The following is a 21,690-nucleotide window of genomic DNA, read 5'->3' on the forward strand; positions in this document are numbered from 1 at the left end:
TGTCTTTTGGCCATTTGTATGTCTTCTTTGGGAAAATACCTATTCATGTCTTCTGCCCATTTTCAAATTGGATTTTTTGGGGGTGTTTTATAAGTTTTTTAGATATTTTGCATACTAACCCTTTATCAGATATGTCATTTGCAAATATCTTCTCCCATTCCATGGATTGCCTTTTAGTTTTGTTGATTGTTTCCTTTGTTGTGCAGATGTTTTTTATCTTGATGAAGTCCCAGTAGTTCATTTTTGCTTTTGTTTCCCTTGCCTCAGGAGGCATAACTAGAAAGAAGTTGCTATGACCAGTGTCAAAGAGGTTACTGTGTGCGTTCTTCTCTAGGATTTTTGTAGTTTCAGTTGTACTGCTAGGTATTTACTCAAAGAATACAAAAATACTAATTCAGAGGGATACATGCACCTCAATGTTTAAAGCAGCATTATCTACAAAAGCCAGATTATGAAAACAGCCTTAGTGTCCATCGACTGATGAATGGTTAAGGAAGGTGTGGTATATATACACAATGGAATATTGTTCAGCCATAAAAACAGAATAAAATCTTGCCGTTTGCAGCACCATGAATGGAGCTAGAGAGTATTACGCTAAGTGAAATAAGTTAGAGAAAGACAAATACCATATAATTTCACTCATATGTGGAATTTAAGAAACAAAACCAAGGAACATGAGGGGATAAAGAGCAAAAAAAACAAGAAACAGACTGTTAACTATAGAGAACAAACTGATGGTTACCAGAGAGGAGATGGCTGGGGAGATGGGTTAAATAGGTGATAGAGATTAAGGAATGTACTTGTGATGAGCACTGAATGTTGTGTGGAGGTGTTGAATCATATTGTACACCTGAAACTAATATACACTGTATGTTAACTAACTGGAATTTAAATAAAAACTTTTTTAAAAAGGAAGTAAGCCATAGCTCCTCTTCTTGTAGTTTTGATTATGAGTGGCAGATAAGGTGTCCCTAAAGGGATCTGGTTAAGGAAGGAATCTCTCTTCATTTCTTTCCTTTTTTCTATGTCATTTTATTCGTTTTCTTTTTTTTTTTTTTTTCTCTTGTCCTCCTCCTTTTTCTTTCTTTCCCCTTTAATCATAGTTAGGGAAAAGTACACATTTTGCTGCATTGATTTGCTGAGGAGAAAGAGTGAGCAGGCCATGTGCTTAGATGGAAATGTCACTGGAGAGCAAAGAACAAGACTCTAAATTAAGAGTTGGGAAATTTTTTCTGTAAAGGGCCAGGTGGTATTTATTTTAGGATTTGCAAGCCGTACAGTCTCTTAAAACTACTCAACTCTGCTGTTGTAGTGTGAAAACAGGCATAAATAATAATTAAATTAATAATCTTATGTTTTAATAAGACTTTTAGTCACTGAAATTTGATTCCCATATAATTTCTGCACTTCACAAAATATTTTTTTTCTGACTTGTCAGACATTTAAAATTGTGAAAACCATTTTTATCTTGGGGGCTACAAAAACCAAGTGGCAGGCTAGATTTGGCCCACAAGCTAAGATTTGGTGACTTCTACTATATAGGGATTAACCCTGCACACCTTATTTATTTAAATGTCATTATTCATGTACACATTCCCAACATAGAGGCCTTTTATATGCTATAAAATAGGTGGGGATACAGAATTGTACAGATAATTCAGGTTATCATTGGTGTGAGTAAAGAAGAAAAATGTTTAATATGGTTGATTCCCCTGATAACATGGAGGTTCTGGCATGGCCTCCTTTCAGTCCTGTCTCATCTGTGTAGCTGCTATTTCTAGGTCTTGGGCAGAGAAGCAGACTAAATAGAGGGGCCTACTTTCCTCTGTCTGGTATTAAATCTCCCCTTAGTGGTATTAAAAACCCAAGTTTTGAGTTAAGCCTGGGCTCAAATCTCTTATTAGTTGTGTGACTTATTATGTAACTGCTCTGAGCATCAGCAGAATGATGGTTTATATACTCATAGACTTATGAGGATCTTAGTAATAATCATAAAGGTAATAGCAGCTAACACATGGTGCTTACTAGGTGCCAGGCAGTGTTCTAACTACTTTATATATATTAACTCATTTAATTCTCTCACAGCCATGATAATTGTTATGTATACCATCACTTTAATAATGAGGAATCTGAGACACAGAAATGTTAAGTAACTCATTCAAGGTCACATAGTTAAAAGTGGCAGAGCCAACATGTGAACCTTGGGAGTCTGGCTTCAGAGTGCAAGCTCTTAGCTGGTAGTGTTTATAACCTTTTAAAGTGGGAACATAACATATAGGTTCTCAAGAACTTAGAGATACATTAACTTTACAGAATATGGTGGTATCTCTTCCTCAAAAAACTTGGTGTACTTGTGAGATAGTAGATTCACATAAATACGAGATACAAATTTTGATTTTTCAGGGTTTTTGCTTTTTTTCAGTTACATATTATTTATGGGATTTTTTTCTATAGGAGTTTTTAGTACTATTGTTAAGAATTATTTTGAAATGAATCACTTTCTGTGCGACAATATAGTGGAAATAACTTAGACTCCAGAGCCAGAAGACCCCTAACTCTCGTTCTTGTCCTGATTCTGCATTTTCCTTCATATGATCTTGAGTACGTGATTTTACTCTTTCACTTCTCTTTTAGCTGTATGAACTGAAGATAATCCTCATCATGGGATTCAAATGAGATAACCTATGCCAGAGTGCCTAGTATGTTACCACTCATCAAACACTAGTGCAGTGTTTGCCTATTGCATAGACTACCCTAAACTTTAGAACTGAAAGATGGGAAAACTGAGGCTCAGAGAATTACTTGTTTAGGATCGTACAGGTTATTAGAGGCAGAAGGAGATGTCACTTAATGCAGATCTGCTAATTTCTCAGTCTTGTCCTATTTTTACTGTTCATACTCCTTTATGCATTACATACAGAAGCAGTATTTAATATGACTGGGTTTTGACAAAACATGACATTAAGAAAATAACTAGTGTTTAGTATTTTGAATTTTGATAATTATTAAAAAGTCATATGGACAATTTAATAAGCCTTGAGGCTATTCAGATCAAAATGTTAATACATTTTCTCCATATTTATTTATTTTTAATACACAAGTAGCATGTTTATTATAGAAAAAATAAATTAGAAGCAAAAACATGGAAGAATTTTTAAAAAATCCATTCAGTCACATCCGTTAGAGAAAATGTTAACACTTTGAAATAAAAGTGACCTCATCTTACAACTTTGTAACTGATTTTTTATCAATTAGTGATGAATGAGGAAGACTGTTCCTTGCCAGATTCATAGGTTGGTAATGTTCATTTATTCCAGTCTCTGAATGGTCATCAGTTCATTTAAGTAATCCCTATTGTTGGGCATGTCATTTTTTCCAGATTTCAATGTATTGTAGAAACAATGTATTTTTACAAAATTGTCCAATTATTTTCACTTGATCTCTGATTTGTATGATTCATTCTCCGTTAATTTTTAAGACTTTGATATATGTTCATAATTTTCCTACAGAGTAGAAATACATTCCATTTACATTTTCTTTAGGGAAAGCTACTGTATTTCAGGAGAGGGTGGTATTATTAATCTCCCATTCTTTGGTAAAGGATAGTAACATATGGTATAAATCTTCTGGATTCTATATTTCTTTTTCTTTACATGTTGTCACTTTAATACTTTGCACAGTGATATATCTGGAATAATCATCTTTAATTTTCAAAAGTTGAATTATTTGTAGCCACATGTAATAAAATAACTATTAAGTGATGCCTGTGCAGTTTTTAAGTGTGTTTTGTAGGGTTTTTTTTTTTCTTTGCATGCATGGATTTGCATGGAACATTTGAAAAATAGAAGCATCAAGGTAAATTGAATGTTTTTGAATTACAATTGACCCTTGAACAACATAGGTTTGAACTGTGTGGGTCCACTTACATGTGGGTTTTTTTAAATAGAAAAAATAAACTTAAGTACTGGTAAATCCAGTATAGTACTGTAAATATATTTTGTCTTCCTTAAGATTTTATAAATACTTCTCTTTTCTCTAACTTTAAGAATATAGTATATAATACATATAACATGAAATACGTGTTAATTGCCTTTTTATGTTATTGGTAAGGCTTCTGGTCAGTGGTAGACTATTTGTAGTTATAGGGGAATCTAAGGTTATACATGCAGATTTTCAACTGTGCAAGGGGGTGGCACCCCTAATGCCAACATTATTCAAGGGTTAATTGTGCTAGTTTTTGTCACTTACCTTGATAGTTTAGAGACAAAGTTCTATTTTTGAGCCAAAATTGGACTTAATATGTGCCTTATTTACTTATTTGCCTTCTTGTTCAGTTTCTCATGATTAACAAAATATATCTCACAATTAACAAGATGTGAACTTCATTGCCATTTAGTCTTACGTGTTAGTAAAATAATTGTAGGAACATTTTGAGAGGTAAATTTTTTTAATAGTTTTGATTCTTTGTAGTTTTTATTCCCATGCATGTGACTTTGAGACCAAAAGGAAAAACTATGAATTACGTTTCTTTGGATCCAGTAGACTACTTTCTTTAAATTCTGGCAATCTCACATCATCAGACAGTAGAAGCATAGATTTGAATAAACCGTGGATATAGCCCATCTTCTTGCTTGATGAAATAATCTCTTCAGTATCTTTGGAAGCTCTGCTGGACCAGCCAGTTAAGAACATGAATCTACATATTTTAGGTTCACAATGAACATAGTGAAATGTAAGATTTTGCCCTAAGGGAACTTGAATATTCCATGTTCTTAATGACATGGGGTTAATGAGCAAGTTCAGTGACATGTTTTGGGTTCAAGATTGTATGCTCAGAATCATTTTCTTGCAGTGTAACACAGCTTTGGATATTTCATTTATAACTTTATTTTTATTTATTTATTTATTTTTTTAAAGATTTTATTTATTTATTCGACAGAGATAGAGATAGCCAGCGAGAGAGGGAACACAAGCAGGGGGAGTGGGAGAGGAAGAAGCAGGCTCATAGCGGAGGAGCCTGATGTGGGGCTCGATCCCATAACACCGGGATCACGCCCTGAGCCGAAGGCAGACGCTTAACCGCTGTGCCACCCAGGCGCCCCTATAACTTTATTTTTAAATCTCTCATATGGTAGATAATTGGAGAAAAACTTTCTTTCCAGATAGAAGTTCCGTGTTAACTATAAATCAGGTATTAAAAACTATTAAAACAAAATAGCAATTACATAAAGGGAAGTTGGATTGATACTTTTAACTAGACTCTCATTTTCTTAATGTTAGTTTTTTAAAATGATAAAGTACTAAAACTCTTAGCCATAAAACTTGTGATTTTCATCTGTTGTGCTAAATAATTTAAGCATATATACCATCAAACGAGTTTTTTTTCTCCCTTTTTTTAAACCAAAAAAAACCATATTTTCATTGCTGTTCTTTTCATAGTATCTTAGGCAGTATTTTATCAAACATTCTACTAGTTAAAAGTTTTGTATAAACAGTGGGTCTCCATTTTCTGCACCTCATCTTAATATGCATTTATTACTTTATTGCTTGACTAACTTGCCTTAAGATATATTAAGCTTTTTACATGAGAGCTATACTAATCTTAATCACTGTGCTTATTGTTTGAATGTTTGCTACAGGAAGCGAGCAGCTGCAAAGCATCTAATAGAACGCTACTACCACCAGTTAACTGAGGGCTGTGGAAATGAGGCCTGCACGAATGAGTTTTGTGCTTCCTGTCCAACTTTTCTTCGTATGGATAACAATGCAGCAGCTATTAAAGCCCTCGAGCTTTATAAGATTAATGCAAAACTCTGTGATCCTCATCCCTCCAAGAAAGGAGCAAGCTCAGCTTACCTTGAAAACTCGAAAGGTGCCCCTAACAACTCCTGCTCTGACATAAAAATGAACAAGAAGGAAGGACAAGGAGCAAGAGATGATTTTAGAGGTAAGATGTTCAATTTTTAATTGAGAATTTTTGACTGAAAACCAGATTGGAGATTTATTAAAATGTGTGAGGTTTTTGTTTGTTTTGTCTAATTGTGTGACATTAGGACATGATAGTATAGTGTAGTGGTATTTATATATCGATTGATTGATTGATTGTGGTAAAGGACAAAACTAATAATTGAACTAATGATTTAACAACATTTTAGTTTTCTCATGGTCCCTAATTAGAAGCAGATTATATTCCAAAAGTTCCTTTTTTAATGGATTGATTGGAAGTTTTGAACATTTTCCACTAGGAAAAATGTATTAAGTGGTAATCTCCTAAACGAGACCACAAAATCTAATTAAATTATCAAGTAGCTGGACTTAATATGTGGAATGAGTTGTAGAACCTTAGTACTATGAGGTGAAGGAAGCAGAAAGAAGTGTTGTCAGTCTTTTCCATTTCTGAGGGCAAAGCAAAAATAAAAATTTTGTAGCTGTTACTTGAGAAATAATTCGATTTTTCTTTCTAATATGCTTCCCATATCCTGCTCAGATTCTTCTGGGCATTTGGCGCACTCATGCTGCCAAGAATCATCATCACCTACCAATGGCAGTCTTCACCTAAGCCCTTGTTTTCTAAATGATCCTGTATTCCAAAATTGTTTAATATATATATTTTTTAAAATCTTCAAATCCAAGCTTTCTTTTCCTCAGTGAAGATAATCAGTGTTAGTAACAAGGTAATTGAATTTCTGAATCACTGACAGGGCTCAGCCCTACCAAAGGTAATTCTATTTTAAAAGAGGAAGCTTTTTATAGTAGCATGATTTAAATGCAGATTTAATTTAATTGGTGACATAGAATTGTGTTTTATCTTTTACTCTAACCTCACAGTAAAGGTGTTTTCATAACTTGATAACAACTTTACACAGCTTCAAAATGTGTGGTTCCATTACATGATTTAGCTCACACGCTGTGGATAAAGTAGGTGAGTGTTGTCAGTATGTGTAATGGGGAAGTTCCATCGATTCCATTATGCACATTTCTCCAGCAGGTGTGCACCACAGAGTAACAGTTATTAAATGTAAAATGTGCTGGTGCAGTTGAATGCAGCCAGCTGTAGGGGATTATAGTACAGGGTGGATGGACACATCTTTTTGTCTATGTGCTTCATCATAGGTGCTTATTGAGTGGTTTTTCCCAGTGTTTCTTTCCTATTTTTGCTCAAGTCTGTGTAATTTAGCAGTTCCTTATACTTTCTTACAATATGCTACTCTCTCCTTCTGCTCCCTTTTTTCTGTAACTTTCTATTTACTGTAGTATTTTTCTACTAGGAATTACAAATGCATTAACTACACTAGTACTTTGGATTGTTAATTGTATTTGTTGGTTCTTGTTACAAAATTCTGTATGTATTGGATAGTCTGCCCCAAACTGTTTTTGCATAAAAATTTTCTTAAGTGTAGAATTTTGTAGATGAAGTGTATTTTCAAGAATATACATACATTACAAAATACACAAGATATACCATACAGGAATGTCTCTTCATTTAACATTTTCTTAGTAGAACATCTCTTTTTCTTGATAAAACATTGTGAATGTTTTTATCTCTAATTATAATGTTCTTTAAACTAATTTATGTCTGAAAAACTCAGTTCAGCATTTTAAACAAAATACTATCTAGAGAAAGTATTGGTACGTTTATATGGAATTAGTACAATGTCAGAATCACTTGAAGGCATTCTGAACAGCATGTCAACAAAGGATATTGGGGTCTAGAGTGTTGCTGTCCCTTAAGGTAGGTCATGTTATGCATGAAAACTTTTTGTTACTAAGTTTACGATTTGATGATTTAGGAAGCAGAGTGTTTTGTGTCTTAAGCTAGTTACTTATAATAGTTATTTACTCTTTTGGCTACATTTTAGGAAATAAGGGGTTTTTCGTTGTTTTGTAAGAAGGTGTTATAATTTTTTCCGATTAAAATAATGAGAAATAAGCTCCCAGGTAGTAGTTTTAACACTTTTCAGGAAGAGATTACTGATGTTTAGCAGAAGATGTCTGTACAGTTTCCCCCACTATCTGAAAGTAGAGCATTCCTGTGAAACTTTCGTGAGACAAAATGGCATACTCAGTGAAGAAGCAATTACCATTAATTTATACGGAAAACATTTTGAGGTTCCCTTATTCACAAAATAGCCTCTCTTCGCCTTTTCTGATACCTTAGGACACATCTTGCTAATGGATGTACAAAATGAATTGAGATAAACACAGACGACCACAGACACAGTTTAAAGCTATGGTGACTTGAGGCTGAGATGCTGAGTGTAATTCCTGGGGAAGGAGATTCTTAGTGCCACTCTTGGTCCTCAGAGTAGATGTTGCCTCTATAATGGCTTGCAGTAAAACAAACACTAAATGCTTTTTTGCTTTTTAACTTTCTTACTATAAGTGAAGTAGCCTAGTGGGAACTTTGGAAAAGCAGAGGATATCTACATGTCATAATAGAACAAATCTAAAGATTAACTCTTAGAGAGTTAAAGCCCATAAAAGAAACTATGGGTGTTGACAGTCTGGTAGCAGGGGCCAAAGATCAGATTCATGGTTTGGTAAAATTTGGTATTTTTGTGGTTGAACTTTTACAGCTGTTCATTTAATGATCATTTGCATATCTTGTCTTTTACTATGGAACAAATATTAAAAGAGGTAGAAATCATATTAAGAAATTTTATATGTTGTCCATTTGTCACAGTGAAGATTGAATTACCTATGTGCCTCTAAAATTATCCTCTGCTTAATTTAAATACTTGTTGACAGCCCTGCCACTTCCTTGATAGATTAAGACTTTTGTCAGTATTACAGTGTATTATATTTGACCAATATAATCTCCATAAAATTAATAGACAAAATATATCAATTGTTCTCTTTCCTGTAAAATAATTTCTCTGAATAGTTTTTTCAAAATGCAGATACTATTTGGGGTGCTCCATTTTTATTTCTTCCACAATTTGGTGGTGCTTTTATTAACCTGTATAGTACTGCCTAATGGAAAATGGTCTTGAAATATTAATAAACATTGTTTTTTATTTTTTAATTTGAAGGACAATATTTTATAATTTGTAGAGACATGTATAGCTTTTGCTTAGATAATTTGAAGATGATATTAGCTTATTTTATATACTAATAAAAATTAGGAGATTCTTTTGTTGTACTCACAATGAGTTAATCATGTTTGACCCCATTTCTCAGGAAAATAAACCCTCAGAAGTTCATCAGTGGACTTCCACTTAGGTAATTGGCAGACCTGGGCCACATGTCATCCTCCAGGTGCAAATGAGGATTGGAATACTAGTGTTTAGTTTTTACAGTTATCTGTTATGATGGCATGTCAGAGAAGAGGGGTGAATAGATTTGTTGGAGTTAGCCAGTCTACAATGTCTGCCCAGATATATTAGAGAGTTGGAGGAAGACCAGAGTTTCATAAGATCACCTTTTAGATACTGATGGTTAATAATAATTCTAATTTGGAATTAGAAATAATCTCAGTAGAAAATTTAAGTTGGCATATTCATGTGAACTAAACTAGTATAACTCAGGATACAGAACTCTTGGGGTACTATCCAGCATTGAATGTTGACATCTTTATGTCAGTTGAAAATGATGTCCTTTGGTCGTTCATTAATGGTTTCATATGCTTTTAGTAATTGGTTAGTCTTAACCTGTCTACCAACATTTGAATACTTTAGCAATGTCAGAAATGTGCGATAGTCCTTAGGGATCACAAAAAAACACACATGTACAAATAAGTAACATAGAACTTTCAAGTTTTTTGAATTATCTTTGCCCAGAGCATTCATTCTTCCTTTAGCTGTCAGAACAGGTGATATAGTTGATTTGTAAAGTGAAATTCGATTATCTAATGTTTAAAGGGTATTTTCACTTCTTTATTAATAGGTCAGAATATTTTTGTTTCTGTATTTTCATTTGAAATACAGTCATTTATGTTCTTGTTTGAATATTAAAACAGTTTATTTTATCCCCAGTTACCTGATATTCATGCATGTCATAAGAAAAAAAATAGTGTTGTCGAGGTATATTTCTCAGCTTTGGTAAGGTGAAATTTTGTGATTATTTAGCTTATCTCAGATTATAAGTGAGAAAATGAAGGGTGGGGTTTTGTTTTTCTTTTGAGAATAGATCGTGAGAGTGAGTACATGAGAGCTAAGCTAATTTTAATTTTAAAATGCTCTTTTTTTCCCCTTCTTTTTTAAAATTGAAAATCATGGTAAGTACCAGGGAGTTTATTATTTGAGGTGTTGAATCTATGATTTGTCCAAGCATTGAGATTTACTACTCCTTGAGTTGGAATGTTTTACATGGTTTTTCTCTTTGATCACTGTATTCAGTGCTTTCTATGAAAAAGTCAAATGTTATGAAAGCTCAGATTAAACTATGTGAAATAAATTAACATTTGAGTAGAAGATGACAACTTGGAGTTTTAGACAACAGCATGTTAAAATTCTTTTTTGTGTGTGAGTAAGCAAACCATAAGAGAGAGAACACACATGGACTTTTCCTTTTTTGTTCTAATGTGTTTAATCCAGTAGCATTCCCATTTGGGAGTGGAATGCTTATGCATTCCATAACCTCCAAACTTACTCTTCATTCCTCTCAAGGGGATATATGTGTATAGATTTAAATTTTGATGGTGAAGAGAATTAGAGCCATTTGTTTATCTGGTTTTCATCTGAAAGGTAATAATGGCAAATATAAAAGTATTTCAAAAGGTGATAATGGAGGTCTAAGCTACTGTTTAGAGACAGATGTGAGAAAGAAGTAAAATGAATGCCAGCAGACTGCTATAGACTCTTTTACCACTCCGGTAGTCCCTGGTTCCAGAGATTTTTATCTCAAAAATCCTTGAAATGTTCTTTTCTTTGTTTCTTCTGTGATTTCATTAGAATTTCAGCTTGTTAACATTACTATAAATCTGAAAATGTGTAATAAATTGATATTTGGTCTGGCCTTTCATTGCCTCCTGTCATTTTTGCCTCTTACGGTGGTTCTTTCTTTATGGGGGAGAATGGATGTGATAGAAAAACAAAATAAAACTCCCTTGGATTTAAGTAATACAGACTGCAAAAATAATGGTAATAAGCTGCAAAAACAATCAGCTTATGTCACTTATAAAATTTTTATTACTGGAAAAGGATCAAGAAGGATTAAGCATAATTTAGACAGTCCACTGGTATTTTAAAGACTTTGAAGGCAAGGTGGGGAAAGGTGAAAAGCTTCTTTCTATATTAGTAAGGATCAATTAGACTGCAATATTAAGTACATACCAGAAAGAGCACTAGTTTATTGAACAAAGTGGAAATTTATTTCTGGCTCATCTAATAGCCATGGTATTCTAGGTTGGCAGAGTTCTGCTTCACATAATCATTCAGAAATGCTGCTGTAGTGACATTGTTATCTTCAGCACATGGCTTCCAGAGCATCCTGGGAACATCATCCCATTAGCCAGAAGGAAAAGCTTTGTCCTGAAGTAGCACTTAACCTCAAAAACCTGGGAAGTCTGGAAGATGTGGTCCAAATCTGCCCAGAAAGGAGAGGAAAAAGATTTTGGTTTCACTTATCTGCTTATAAGTTGCCTTCTATCACTCTTATTATTACTTCATAACTATTTCCTTTTTATTTCAACCTGATTCCTGACTACAGATGGCAGTGTTTGTCAACTTCAGATCTTATGAGAAATGGTATAGTAATTCTTTTCAATCATCCACAGAATTGACCACCCTGGAAAAAACTAAAAGGGAAGACTCAAAAGGAACCAGTTTTATTTTAAGATATATAAAAGTAAGACAAGGGCTGTTTCCCAAAGCAGATGCTGAAGGAACCTTTCTTGCCTTCCTCAGTCTTTCAAGAAGAGTAGTGAAATAAGAAGGAAACCTCTCGGAACAGTAGTGTTTCTTCACTAAAGTGAGGTTGTAAGAGGTGTATTGTGATGAATCAAGTCAGCACATGATTTTCTTGGTTCAGATTTATAAATTAAAGCTACATGTTAATTTCCACTATGATTATGAAAAGAGTTTGAGCTCATTAAAAGCTACATATTATTGAAAGAAAGTAAAAGAATGGGTGAGGTTGTTGCTATTAATAATAGTTCATTGACAAAAATAAGGAAATATATTTTGTTTGTTGAATCTAAGTATTAGATATGTTTTAAAAGAGTTGTAAGTCATAAATGGTATTGAGTACAAAATGGCTGTTTTACTTTACACTAGAACTAAAAGTAAACATACTTACAAAAAATAAACATTCTCCTTTTTTTTCTCTAATTTTTTAGATGTGACTTACCTAACAGAAGAGACGGTATATGAAATTCTTGAATTATGTAGAGAGAGAGAGGATTATTCCCCTTTAATCCGTGTTATTGGAAGAGTTTTTTCTAGTGCTGAAGCATTGGTACAGAGCTTTCGGAAAGTCAAACAACACACCAAGGAAGAACTGAAATCTCTTCAAGGAAAGGATGAAGACAAAGATGAAGATGAAAAGGAAAAAGCTGCATGTTCTGCTGCTGCTATGGAAGAAGATTCAGAAGCATCTTCTTCAAGGATAAGTGATACTTCACAAGGAGATAACAACTTACAAAAATTAGGCCCTGATGATGTGTCTGTGGATATTGAGGCCATTAGAAGGGTCTACATCAGATTACTCTCTAATGAAAAAATAGAAACTGCTTTTCTCAATGCACTTGTATATTTGTCACCTAATGTGGAATGTGACTTGACGTATCACAATGTGTACTCTCGAGATCCTAATTATCTGAATTTATTCATTATTGTAATGGAGAATAGAAATCTCCACAGTCCTGAATATCTGGAAATGGCTTTGCCATTATTTTGCAAAGCAATGAGTAAGCTACCCCTTGCAGCCCAAGGAAAATTGGTTAGACTGTGGTCTAAATACAGTGCAGACCAGATTCGTAGAATGATGGAAACATTTCAGCAACTTATTACTTACAAAGTCATAAGCAATGAATTTAACAGTCGGAATCTAGTGAATGACGATGATGCAATTGTTGCTGCTTCAAAGTGCTTGAAAATGGTTTACTATGCAAATGTAGTGGGTGGGGAAGTGGACACAAATCATAATGAAGAAGATGATGAAGAGCCCATCCCAGAGTCCAGTGAATTGACACTTCAGGAGCTTTTGGGAGAGGAAAGAAGAAACAAGAAGGGTCCTCGAGTGGACCCACTGGAAACTGAACTTGGTGTTAAAACTCTGGATTGTCGAAAACCACTTATCCCTTTTGAAGAGTTTATTAATGAACCACTGAATGATGTTCTAGAAATGGATAAAGATTATACTTTTTTCAAAGTAGAAACAGAGAACAAATTCTCTTTCATGACATGTCCCTTTATATTGAATGCTGTCACAAAGAATTTGGGATTATATTATGACAATAGAATTCGCATGTACAGTGAACGAAGAATCACTGTTCTCTACAGCTTAGTTCAAGGACAGCAGTTGAATCCGTATTTGAGACTCAAAGTCAGACGTGACCATATCATAGATGATGCACTTGTCCGGGTAAGTTGGGCCTATGCTTAAAAATTAGTACTAGAATAAATACGTAATATTGGGGCGATTGTAACACAGTTCAGTGGATTCATTTTACATGACCGTTTGAAAAAAAATATGGCATCATATGGTATAGGAGTATATGGATGTTTTTATATTGTAAGTGTAAATATTATACTTTTGTTATTCCTGTCCAAATTTATAAATGTGTTCCACAAAGTATCGATTGTCTTGAATAAGGCTGACTCTCTCTTTGAAAAAGAATAGATTTTCTAAATATCAACAACTAACCCCAAAAGTTTCTTCTCTATTCAGAAGACAAGTAGATGTTGGGAAAAGACCAGAGCACAGGAACAAGGGGAATGTAGAGATACCCAATAATAAGTGTGAATGTAAAATCTTAACTGGGAAAAGTGGTACAATAAAATCATACATAAAATAGTAAGTGGTATCCAAAAATTCTATGGCATAAAATTTAGAGTTAAGTTATTGTGAAGGTGAAGCTATCTGGGCAGTTTAATGGGTGCTGCTAGTAAGGGTTCCTGCTGGATCCCTCTGAATGCCCCTGTGTAGCACTGCCTCATTGTGGTATTTTCTTACTACGTAAATATCTTGGAGTTGGTCGGAACCACTGGGAAAACAGCAGCCATTCCAGGAATCTTGAAATTTATGGTGCTTTGTATCGTCAACCCAATCCAGGGAGATAGAGCTGGGAGAATATTGGGAACACAGGTATCTACCTTCTAACTTCCTGTTTCTCCAGATTGGCTGCCTTTTGTTAATTCCTTGCCTCCACAGAATATAATATTTGTGTCCCCATTTAAGAATGCAGGCCTGGGCAAAAGACAGAAACCAGTTGCCAATCACATACCAAATTTGCATTTGCCCTAGGGTGCTTTATCACAGGTTGTGGGGTTTTTTTTGTGTGTGTTTTTTTTTAAGGTTTTATTTTTAAGTAATCTCTACGCCCATGTTAGGGCTCGAACTCACAACCCCAAGATGAAGAGTCCCCATGCTGTATCAGCCAGGTACCGCCCCCTTTATCACAGGGTTTTATTGTGTATTCATCATATACATAACCCATCATTACTAGTTCCTTTTTTTTTTTTTTTTTAAACAACTTAAAATTTGATGTCAGGTAAAATTAAGATACGGTCAACCTTCCATACTAATAGAAGATAAGAACCCGTGACACAACTAGGAAATAGTGATACTTATTGTAAAGTATATTTTAGTTTTAGGATGGATTTGTCTAAATCTGAGTATTATAAAACTGTAAACCAGTGGAAAAAGTTGTTTGACATTTCAGAAATTTAAAAGTTGCAGGGATTGTGTGTCTCTTTTGTTACTGGTTTTTAAAAATACCAAATATGTTTCTAGTGTTAAGGAAAGATTATACATTATTTAAGCAACTCAAGCAGTTTTTCAACAGAGGCAGAAAGAGGCATTAGTTGTTTGGAGTAATTATCATTGCTTGCTTTCTGGTGCTCTTTTTATTCTACTCTTGTAGTTTGGGGCTACATAAATAATTAATGTACTTAATAACTGATAATCAGGCAGCCAGCAACTTACTTTACATAGTTTAGCAGAATGGTAGGGTATCGTAATAAGGATGTGAGTGATGTTTTATGAAAAGTACATTGAGGTCTGTATGAATTTCGGTTGTTATAGCAGAACTGCAAATCCGAAGACCATACAATTTTATGTTTGGCTTCTTGGGTTGGGATCCTTTCACCTATTTCCTGTAAAAGCTATGCCTGGCCTTTAAAAAAGCAGTGAAGTTACTCTCTGTAAGATTAATCCAGAGTTAGAAATTAAAAAAAAAAAAAAGTTGTCCACCTTCCTTATCTGCTGTAAGCTAAGAAATCTACCCAACCTTATTTTCCTTCCTCTGCCTTGTTTCCCACCACCACCCTCTCTTAGTAAAGCAAGGCTAAGAACCAACAAAACTTTAAGTACTTGTTGTATACTTACTTTATCATCTAGAATTTTGAGGAAACAGTCATTTTGGTTTATAAGGCCTTTTTTAAAAGCGGGTTTTAGAGTAAAACTGTGGACTTCTTAATTATACTAACAGTGGTTTTTTTAGTGAGTTCTGCTTAATTCTGTCAAACCTGAATATTATAATTTGACGGATTCACTAGATAATATCTGTACCTGAATATTACCTGTCCACAAAAGCAGTTTGCTTTAGAAATCTTGTGTGTGCACTTTGCTAAGCAGTAGAGATGTAAAGATGAATTATGACGACTGAGAAGCTTCTTAGGGGTGCTGAATGCTCATACTAAACAAATTTTACTCGTCTTTCCTTTTTTCTTCTTTTTTAATAACAATGTGAAAAGGATAGAAAAATAAGAACATCAAAATAGGCCTTGTGAGTGAGTCAAATTGATACTCTTTTAAAAATAATACTCATAGCTGGTGTGATTATGATAAAGTCATAGTATTTTAGGAACAAAATGTAGAAGGTTTAGGGGCGCCTGGGTGGCTCAGTCGTTCAGCATCTGCCTTCGGCTCAGGGCGTGATCCCAGGGTCCTTGGGTCGAGCCCCGCATCGGGCTTCCTGCTCTGCTGGGAGCCTGCTTCTTCCTCTCCCACTCCCCCTGCTTGTGTTCCCTCTCTCACTGGCTGTCTCTCTCTCTCAAATAAATAAGTAAATAAAATCTTTAAAAGAAAAAAAAAGTAGAAGGTTTACAACAAAACATAGTTTAAGGTCATCCTTTCAGCTGAACTCTCAAAAGTACTGATGGATTTTTAACATCAGGGATCTACTTGCTTTTTTAAAGCCTTTTCTGTAACAGTTTGACAAACAAAATAAACCTATTGACTATTTTTTATGACCTTCTAATTTGAAGTACAGAGTAGGGTTGGGGAGAGAAGAGGAAATGAGAATTGTGGTGAGCTCAGGATTAATAAATAATTAAGGTTATAGAGTCTTAGACTTCTAAGAGCTGAAAGGAGCCTTAGAGTTCATCTACTTAGTTTACAAATGAGGCCCAGAAAATAATGACTGCATATATGACACTCTTGAGTATGTTTTCTGTTAGGTTTTACTTTTTAGTTATTAATTGTAAGGCTAACGGGCATGGTGGAAAAGGGAGGAGTAGTACCTTCCATTAATGATTATAGTTTGTTTTTTTTTAAGATTTTATTTATTTATTTGACAGAGATAGAGACAGCCAGCGAGAGAGGGAACACAAGCAGGGGGAGTGGAAGAGGAAGAAGCAGGCTCATAGCGGAGGAGCCTGATGTGGGGCTCGATCCCGGAACACCGGGATCACGCCCTGAGCCGAAGGCAGACGCTTAACCGCTGTGCCACCCAGGCGCCCCTATAGTTTTTTTTTTTTTTTTTAGAGAAACTGTGTTCCTTACTTTACCATGTAATTCAAACCAGATTAGCAAATTATTTCCTAACTGGAGTTTTTAGAGGAACTGGGTTTTGTTTGTATTAAAGATTTTATTTATAAGAGACAGAGAAAGAGAGCATGAGTGGGAGGGGCAGAGGGGAAGGGGAAGAGAATCTCAAGTTGGCTCTATACAACAATGCGGGGCTTGAGATCACGACTTGAGCCCAGACTAAGAGTTGGACCCTTAACCAGCTGTACCACCCAGGCGCCCCTAGAGGAACTGTCTTCGATGACAGCTGAAGAATTAGTCTTTACAGTATTTTATTGAAACTTAGATACTGTTGATTGTAGGATACACTATTACTCTTACTACTTTTAGTAGTAGGAAAAAATGCTGCCAATTAGTTGTGAGATCCTACCGGTTTTATGGTATATCCTGATTTCAGAGATGTTAAAATGTGAAAACAGAAATTTTAGAATCAATGAGATATGGTAAAATATAAGTTGCCTTTTCACAAGTAGGTGTCTCAGAGTCATTTAAGAACTACCCCACATTTGTGAATTATTGCAGTATTTCTTCCTAGGACTTATTTTCACTATTTGTTGTTGTTGTTTCTTAGAAAATAGTACAATGACACTCATGAGCTCACTTGAATTAAAACAATCCAAACGGCTTTTACAGTATTTTACTAATAACATTTATCTGTTTGTGTATTCCTTTAAAAGTAGATAATTTGTCATTTTTCTTAGACAAAGCATTTCCAAAGGAAAAGGGTATGAAAAAATTTTTTCATTACTTTTTATTTTAGGAGATTATGTTAGGAGAGGACAATATCATGGAAGACAATATTGCCATCTGTGACATAACCAAAACTGCCTTCACATCTGAACAGGAAATATGTTTTTTTAAAAAAAATAGTCCAAGGTTCTACCTTCTAGAGATTCAGATTAGGAGTTCTGGTGTAGGAATTAAATTTCTCATAGTGCCCCCCAGATACTCCCTGATAAAGCCAGACTGCAAACCAGTATTTGGAAACATGGCTATTGGTACAGTTTATATATACATATTTATTGAGGCCATTTTTATATATAAGCACATGTTTAGGAAACTGGCAGTCTTTGAGAGGATGATGAAAATAGCAGATTTAGAGTAAGGATTTACAGTGGTGTGGGACTTGGTTCAGATTAGTCAGGGAATCCTAGAATTCTGACTAGGGATCTAAGGACTGAAAAGAATGGCTGAAATGGAGAACCATATAGGAAAATCCAAAAATATGAACCAGAACAGATCAAGGTGATAGACACAAATGAATAGCCCTACTACCAATTGGTTCTGCTCAATCCCCTCTAAAAAAACGATTAATGTTTTTTTCTGGCTCTAACAGTGCTGTCTATCCCAGTCCCCACCATTTTCCTTGGCAAACACCCTTAGTTATTATTGAAATAAAACTTGATTCTTTTATTTAACAATTGACCTACAGTGCTTTAAGAATAAGATTATCCTGGGGCGCCTGGGTGGCACAGCGGTTAAGCGTCTGCCTTCGGCTCAGGGCGTGATCCCGGCGTTCTGGGATCGAGCCCCACATCAGGCTCCTCCGCTATGAGCCTGCTTCTTCCTCTTCCACTCCCCCTGCTTGTGTTCCCTCTCTCTCTGGCTGTCTCTCCCTGTCTAATAAATAAATAAATCTTAAAAAAAAAAAAAAAAAGATTATCCTGTGCTGCTCTGAATATGATATAGTGTATCTTGTACATTCAATATGTTGTGCTTAATGCGATGACCATTATTGTTTCTTATAATTTATTCTAAATGAAATGAAGAACTTTATGCCTAATTTATAAGAGAGATTAAGAGAATGAAGTAGATCTATTTAGATTCTCAGCATCACATAATAATCTGAAACAACGAAACTTGTCAAACTCCTTAGCTTTATATGTGAGAAAAAAGAAATTCAGAGAGATTCTGGCCTACAGAAATTAATGGCAGAATTGGAAGTAGAACTCAGGGTTCCTGGCTCAAAAGCAGATGTGATTATGTGATATGGTTGTTACCCAAACATCTCAACTTTATATGTGAGTTTTTGAGATGTTTATATGTGAGATATATGAGATGAACTTTCCTTCATCTGTTTTTAGAGAAATAAAAAAAATTAAATATATCTGAATAATCTAAAGGTCTTATTCTAGGCGGTAGCTTAAAGTTATAAACAAAGTGTTTAACCATAGAGTCTAGTAAGTTGACCGAAGTTACTTAAGCCAGCCATTCTTAGAGATCCTAGATATTCTTAAGTCTTAGGTCTATTTTATGTGACTACTACTTCTGCTTAAATGTCTGTACCATTAAGGAATTTTTTTTTCAATTATGGATAAAGATGACTTTATCATGAATAATAGTAGCCCAGAATCCTGTAAGATTTTAAAGGATGGGGTTTTCCTTTTGACTTGTAAATCTGGCAAGTGGGATTTTTTATATTAAGATGTTATCCTACCTACGTATTCTGGGAATGCTTTGATACCAGATCAATTTTTTAAAAAATGATCTCTCTAGGATTTCATCATCATGGCCAATTAAAAGTTCAGAAATTGAAAATCGTTTTGTCCAACAATTGATGAAATCAAGAGTCTTAGTAAGAAGAGGAAGTCATATAAGGAAGAGGTAGATGTCATTACATCCAGTCTTTTTTTGTTGATTTTTCCCCAGCAGTCTGTCTTTTGCCAGTCTCCATATTAAATTAATATACCCCTCTTTAAGAAAATCTAATATAAAAATACAGGTCTGTATACTAAATGATTTCAGTTCAAGGATGCATACAAATTCTCCTTTTCAGAATGAATGTTCACTGACACAGTCTTTTAAGTTTCCAAATATCCTACTGCATTCAGGACAGCTTTTGGTTTTCAAAATTCTGTTTTAAATGGTATGTATGTATTATAGAAAGTGATAACACCTGTACCGTTCAGGTCTTAAATCATTCTCTAATTGAATAATGGGTCAGAAGTTGTTGTTTTAAGAAAAATAAAAGTAAGTGCAATCCGTTACTTAATAATGGCCTTTGTCAAAATGATATCTGGTAAATTTTGTTACAATTGAAAAAAAATTGTTCTTTAAAGGTAGGCTACCCATGTATACAGAAATGATAAAAGTATTACAGAACCACTTAATATGTACCTGAGAATTATAATCTAACATAGATAATAATGGGAAATTTTTATCTGCAGTGTTCAGTTGCTACCTATTTTTCAAATCATTCTTTTACATATTTGCATTTGATTCTAAAATATATGTTTATTGTAAAAAATAATTAAAAATATACAAAAGCATAAGGAAGAAAATAAAAGTTACTTGTAATCTCAAAAAAGATTATTGCTAGTCTTTGAGGGGAGCAGGAAGGCATAGTAGTTAAGAGCTTGCTGCCTGGATTAGAACTCTGTTCTACCATTTACTGATACTGAAACCAAGTTATTGAATGTCTCATTACTTTGGGGTCTTCATCTGTAAAATCGGGTTGATAATATTACTGGCCACATAAGGTTGTTGTGAAAATGAAGCAAATTGATATATGTAAAGTGCTTAGAATAGTCCCCTGATACATAAGTGCTATATATTGTTGTGTTATTGTTACTGAATATTCTTTTTCTGTAATGTCTGGGTTGTTTGGTTTTCAGGCAAGCCTGAAAAAATTTTTAAAGTAACAGTAACAACAAAAGCTAGTACTTATAAGGCATTATTGTACAGGGAATTCATCTAAGTGTTTCACATGTTTATTTCTTCTTAATATATCATTCTCATTTTATAGATGACAGTAACAGAAAGATAAAGCTATATGTTTACAATTATAATTATAGAACATTGCATTGAATTATTTTTGGCAGTCAGGGTGGGGAGCAGAGTGGAGATTGGTGGGGATGGACAGAAATGTAATATTTAATATTAAGAATAAAGATAAATTTGTTTCAGTGTCATGTAAAATGTCTCTGGTGAAGCTAAGACTGCAACACATGGTCTCTGAATCCTGTAGAAACACCACCAAATCCTTTAAAAGATACAGTCGCATTGATAATGGAGTCAACTCTCATTTATGAATGTTAATGAGGAAGAACTATAGGAAGCATAATTTAAATATCAGATAATCATTTTTTTCACCTTGGAATGCATTATACTTTTGATGTAATAAGCAGGTTTGTCTTTGTGTTATAAGGGCATATATAAACATTGACTTATATTCCTTTAACACCTAGGCAGGTGGGAACTGGAAGAAGGAAACTAGGAATGCGTTCCATGGCAATATGGGATGTTGGCGTGATGGGTAAACCACATTGGAGCTGATAATTCTAATTTAGTTCTCAGCATTCTTTATTTTCTGTGGCTTGAAACAGGTTTCCAACTGGAACTATTTTCCCCCAAGGTTATTTTCAAAACTTGGGACAAGGCTATAAAACCAAATTGTGAATCTTTTCTTCAAAGATCAAAGTTGTTTTAAAAGGTTGCAACATGATGTGTTATCTTAAGATTGCCCACTCTAGAACTCTTTGTTGTATATTTTTATTAAGCCTTCACATCTTTCCAGTATGAAGAGTACTGTTCCTTTTTTTTCTTTGCAGATGAGGAAACTGAGGCTTACCTGAGTCGCTTGCTAAAATTTAAAGTTTAAAACTTAAGTGGTAGTTGGAACTAGTACAGAGTATTCTGTCTCGGTCTCCACAGCACTCTGTCACAAAAATAAGTTATCCTAGTACAACTTGGCATAAAAATGATTTTGTAAATATGAGAGACCACTGTTGTACAGGACATTTTTAAAGCTAAAGATTCTAAATTCATAGAATTATAGAA

General features: G+C 34.3%; 1 protein-coding gene across 11 annotated transcripts in view; it reads left to right on the forward strand.

The window, feature by feature from the left end:
- Positions 1 to 21,690, forward strand: part of UBE3A (ubiquitin protein ligase E3A) — a 97,292-nt gene that overhangs the window by 51,415 nt on the left and 24,187 nt on the right. For 8 of the 11 annotated variants that reach the window (XM_057303596.1, XM_048221261.2, XM_044388348.3 and 5 more), the window contains 2 exons: positions 5,640 to 5,947; positions 12,278 to 13,524. In XM_057303596.1, the coding sequence (XP_057159579.1) occupies positions 5,640 to 5,947; positions 12,278 to 13,524 (1,555 nt within the window). The remainder of the gene's footprint in view (positions 1 to 5,639; positions 5,948 to 12,277; positions 13,525 to 21,690) is intronic. The other 3 variants (XM_044388356.3, XM_044388357.3, XM_057303597.1) reach the window with 2 other exon arrangements.

This window comes from Ursus arctos, unplaced genomic scaffold (genome assembly GCF_023065955.2).
Source record: "Ursus arctos isolate Adak ecotype North America unplaced genomic scaffold, UrsArc2.0 scaffold_28, whole genome shotgun sequence".
Classification (NCBI taxonomy): Eukaryota; Metazoa; Chordata; class Mammalia; order Carnivora; family Ursidae; genus Ursus; species Ursus arctos.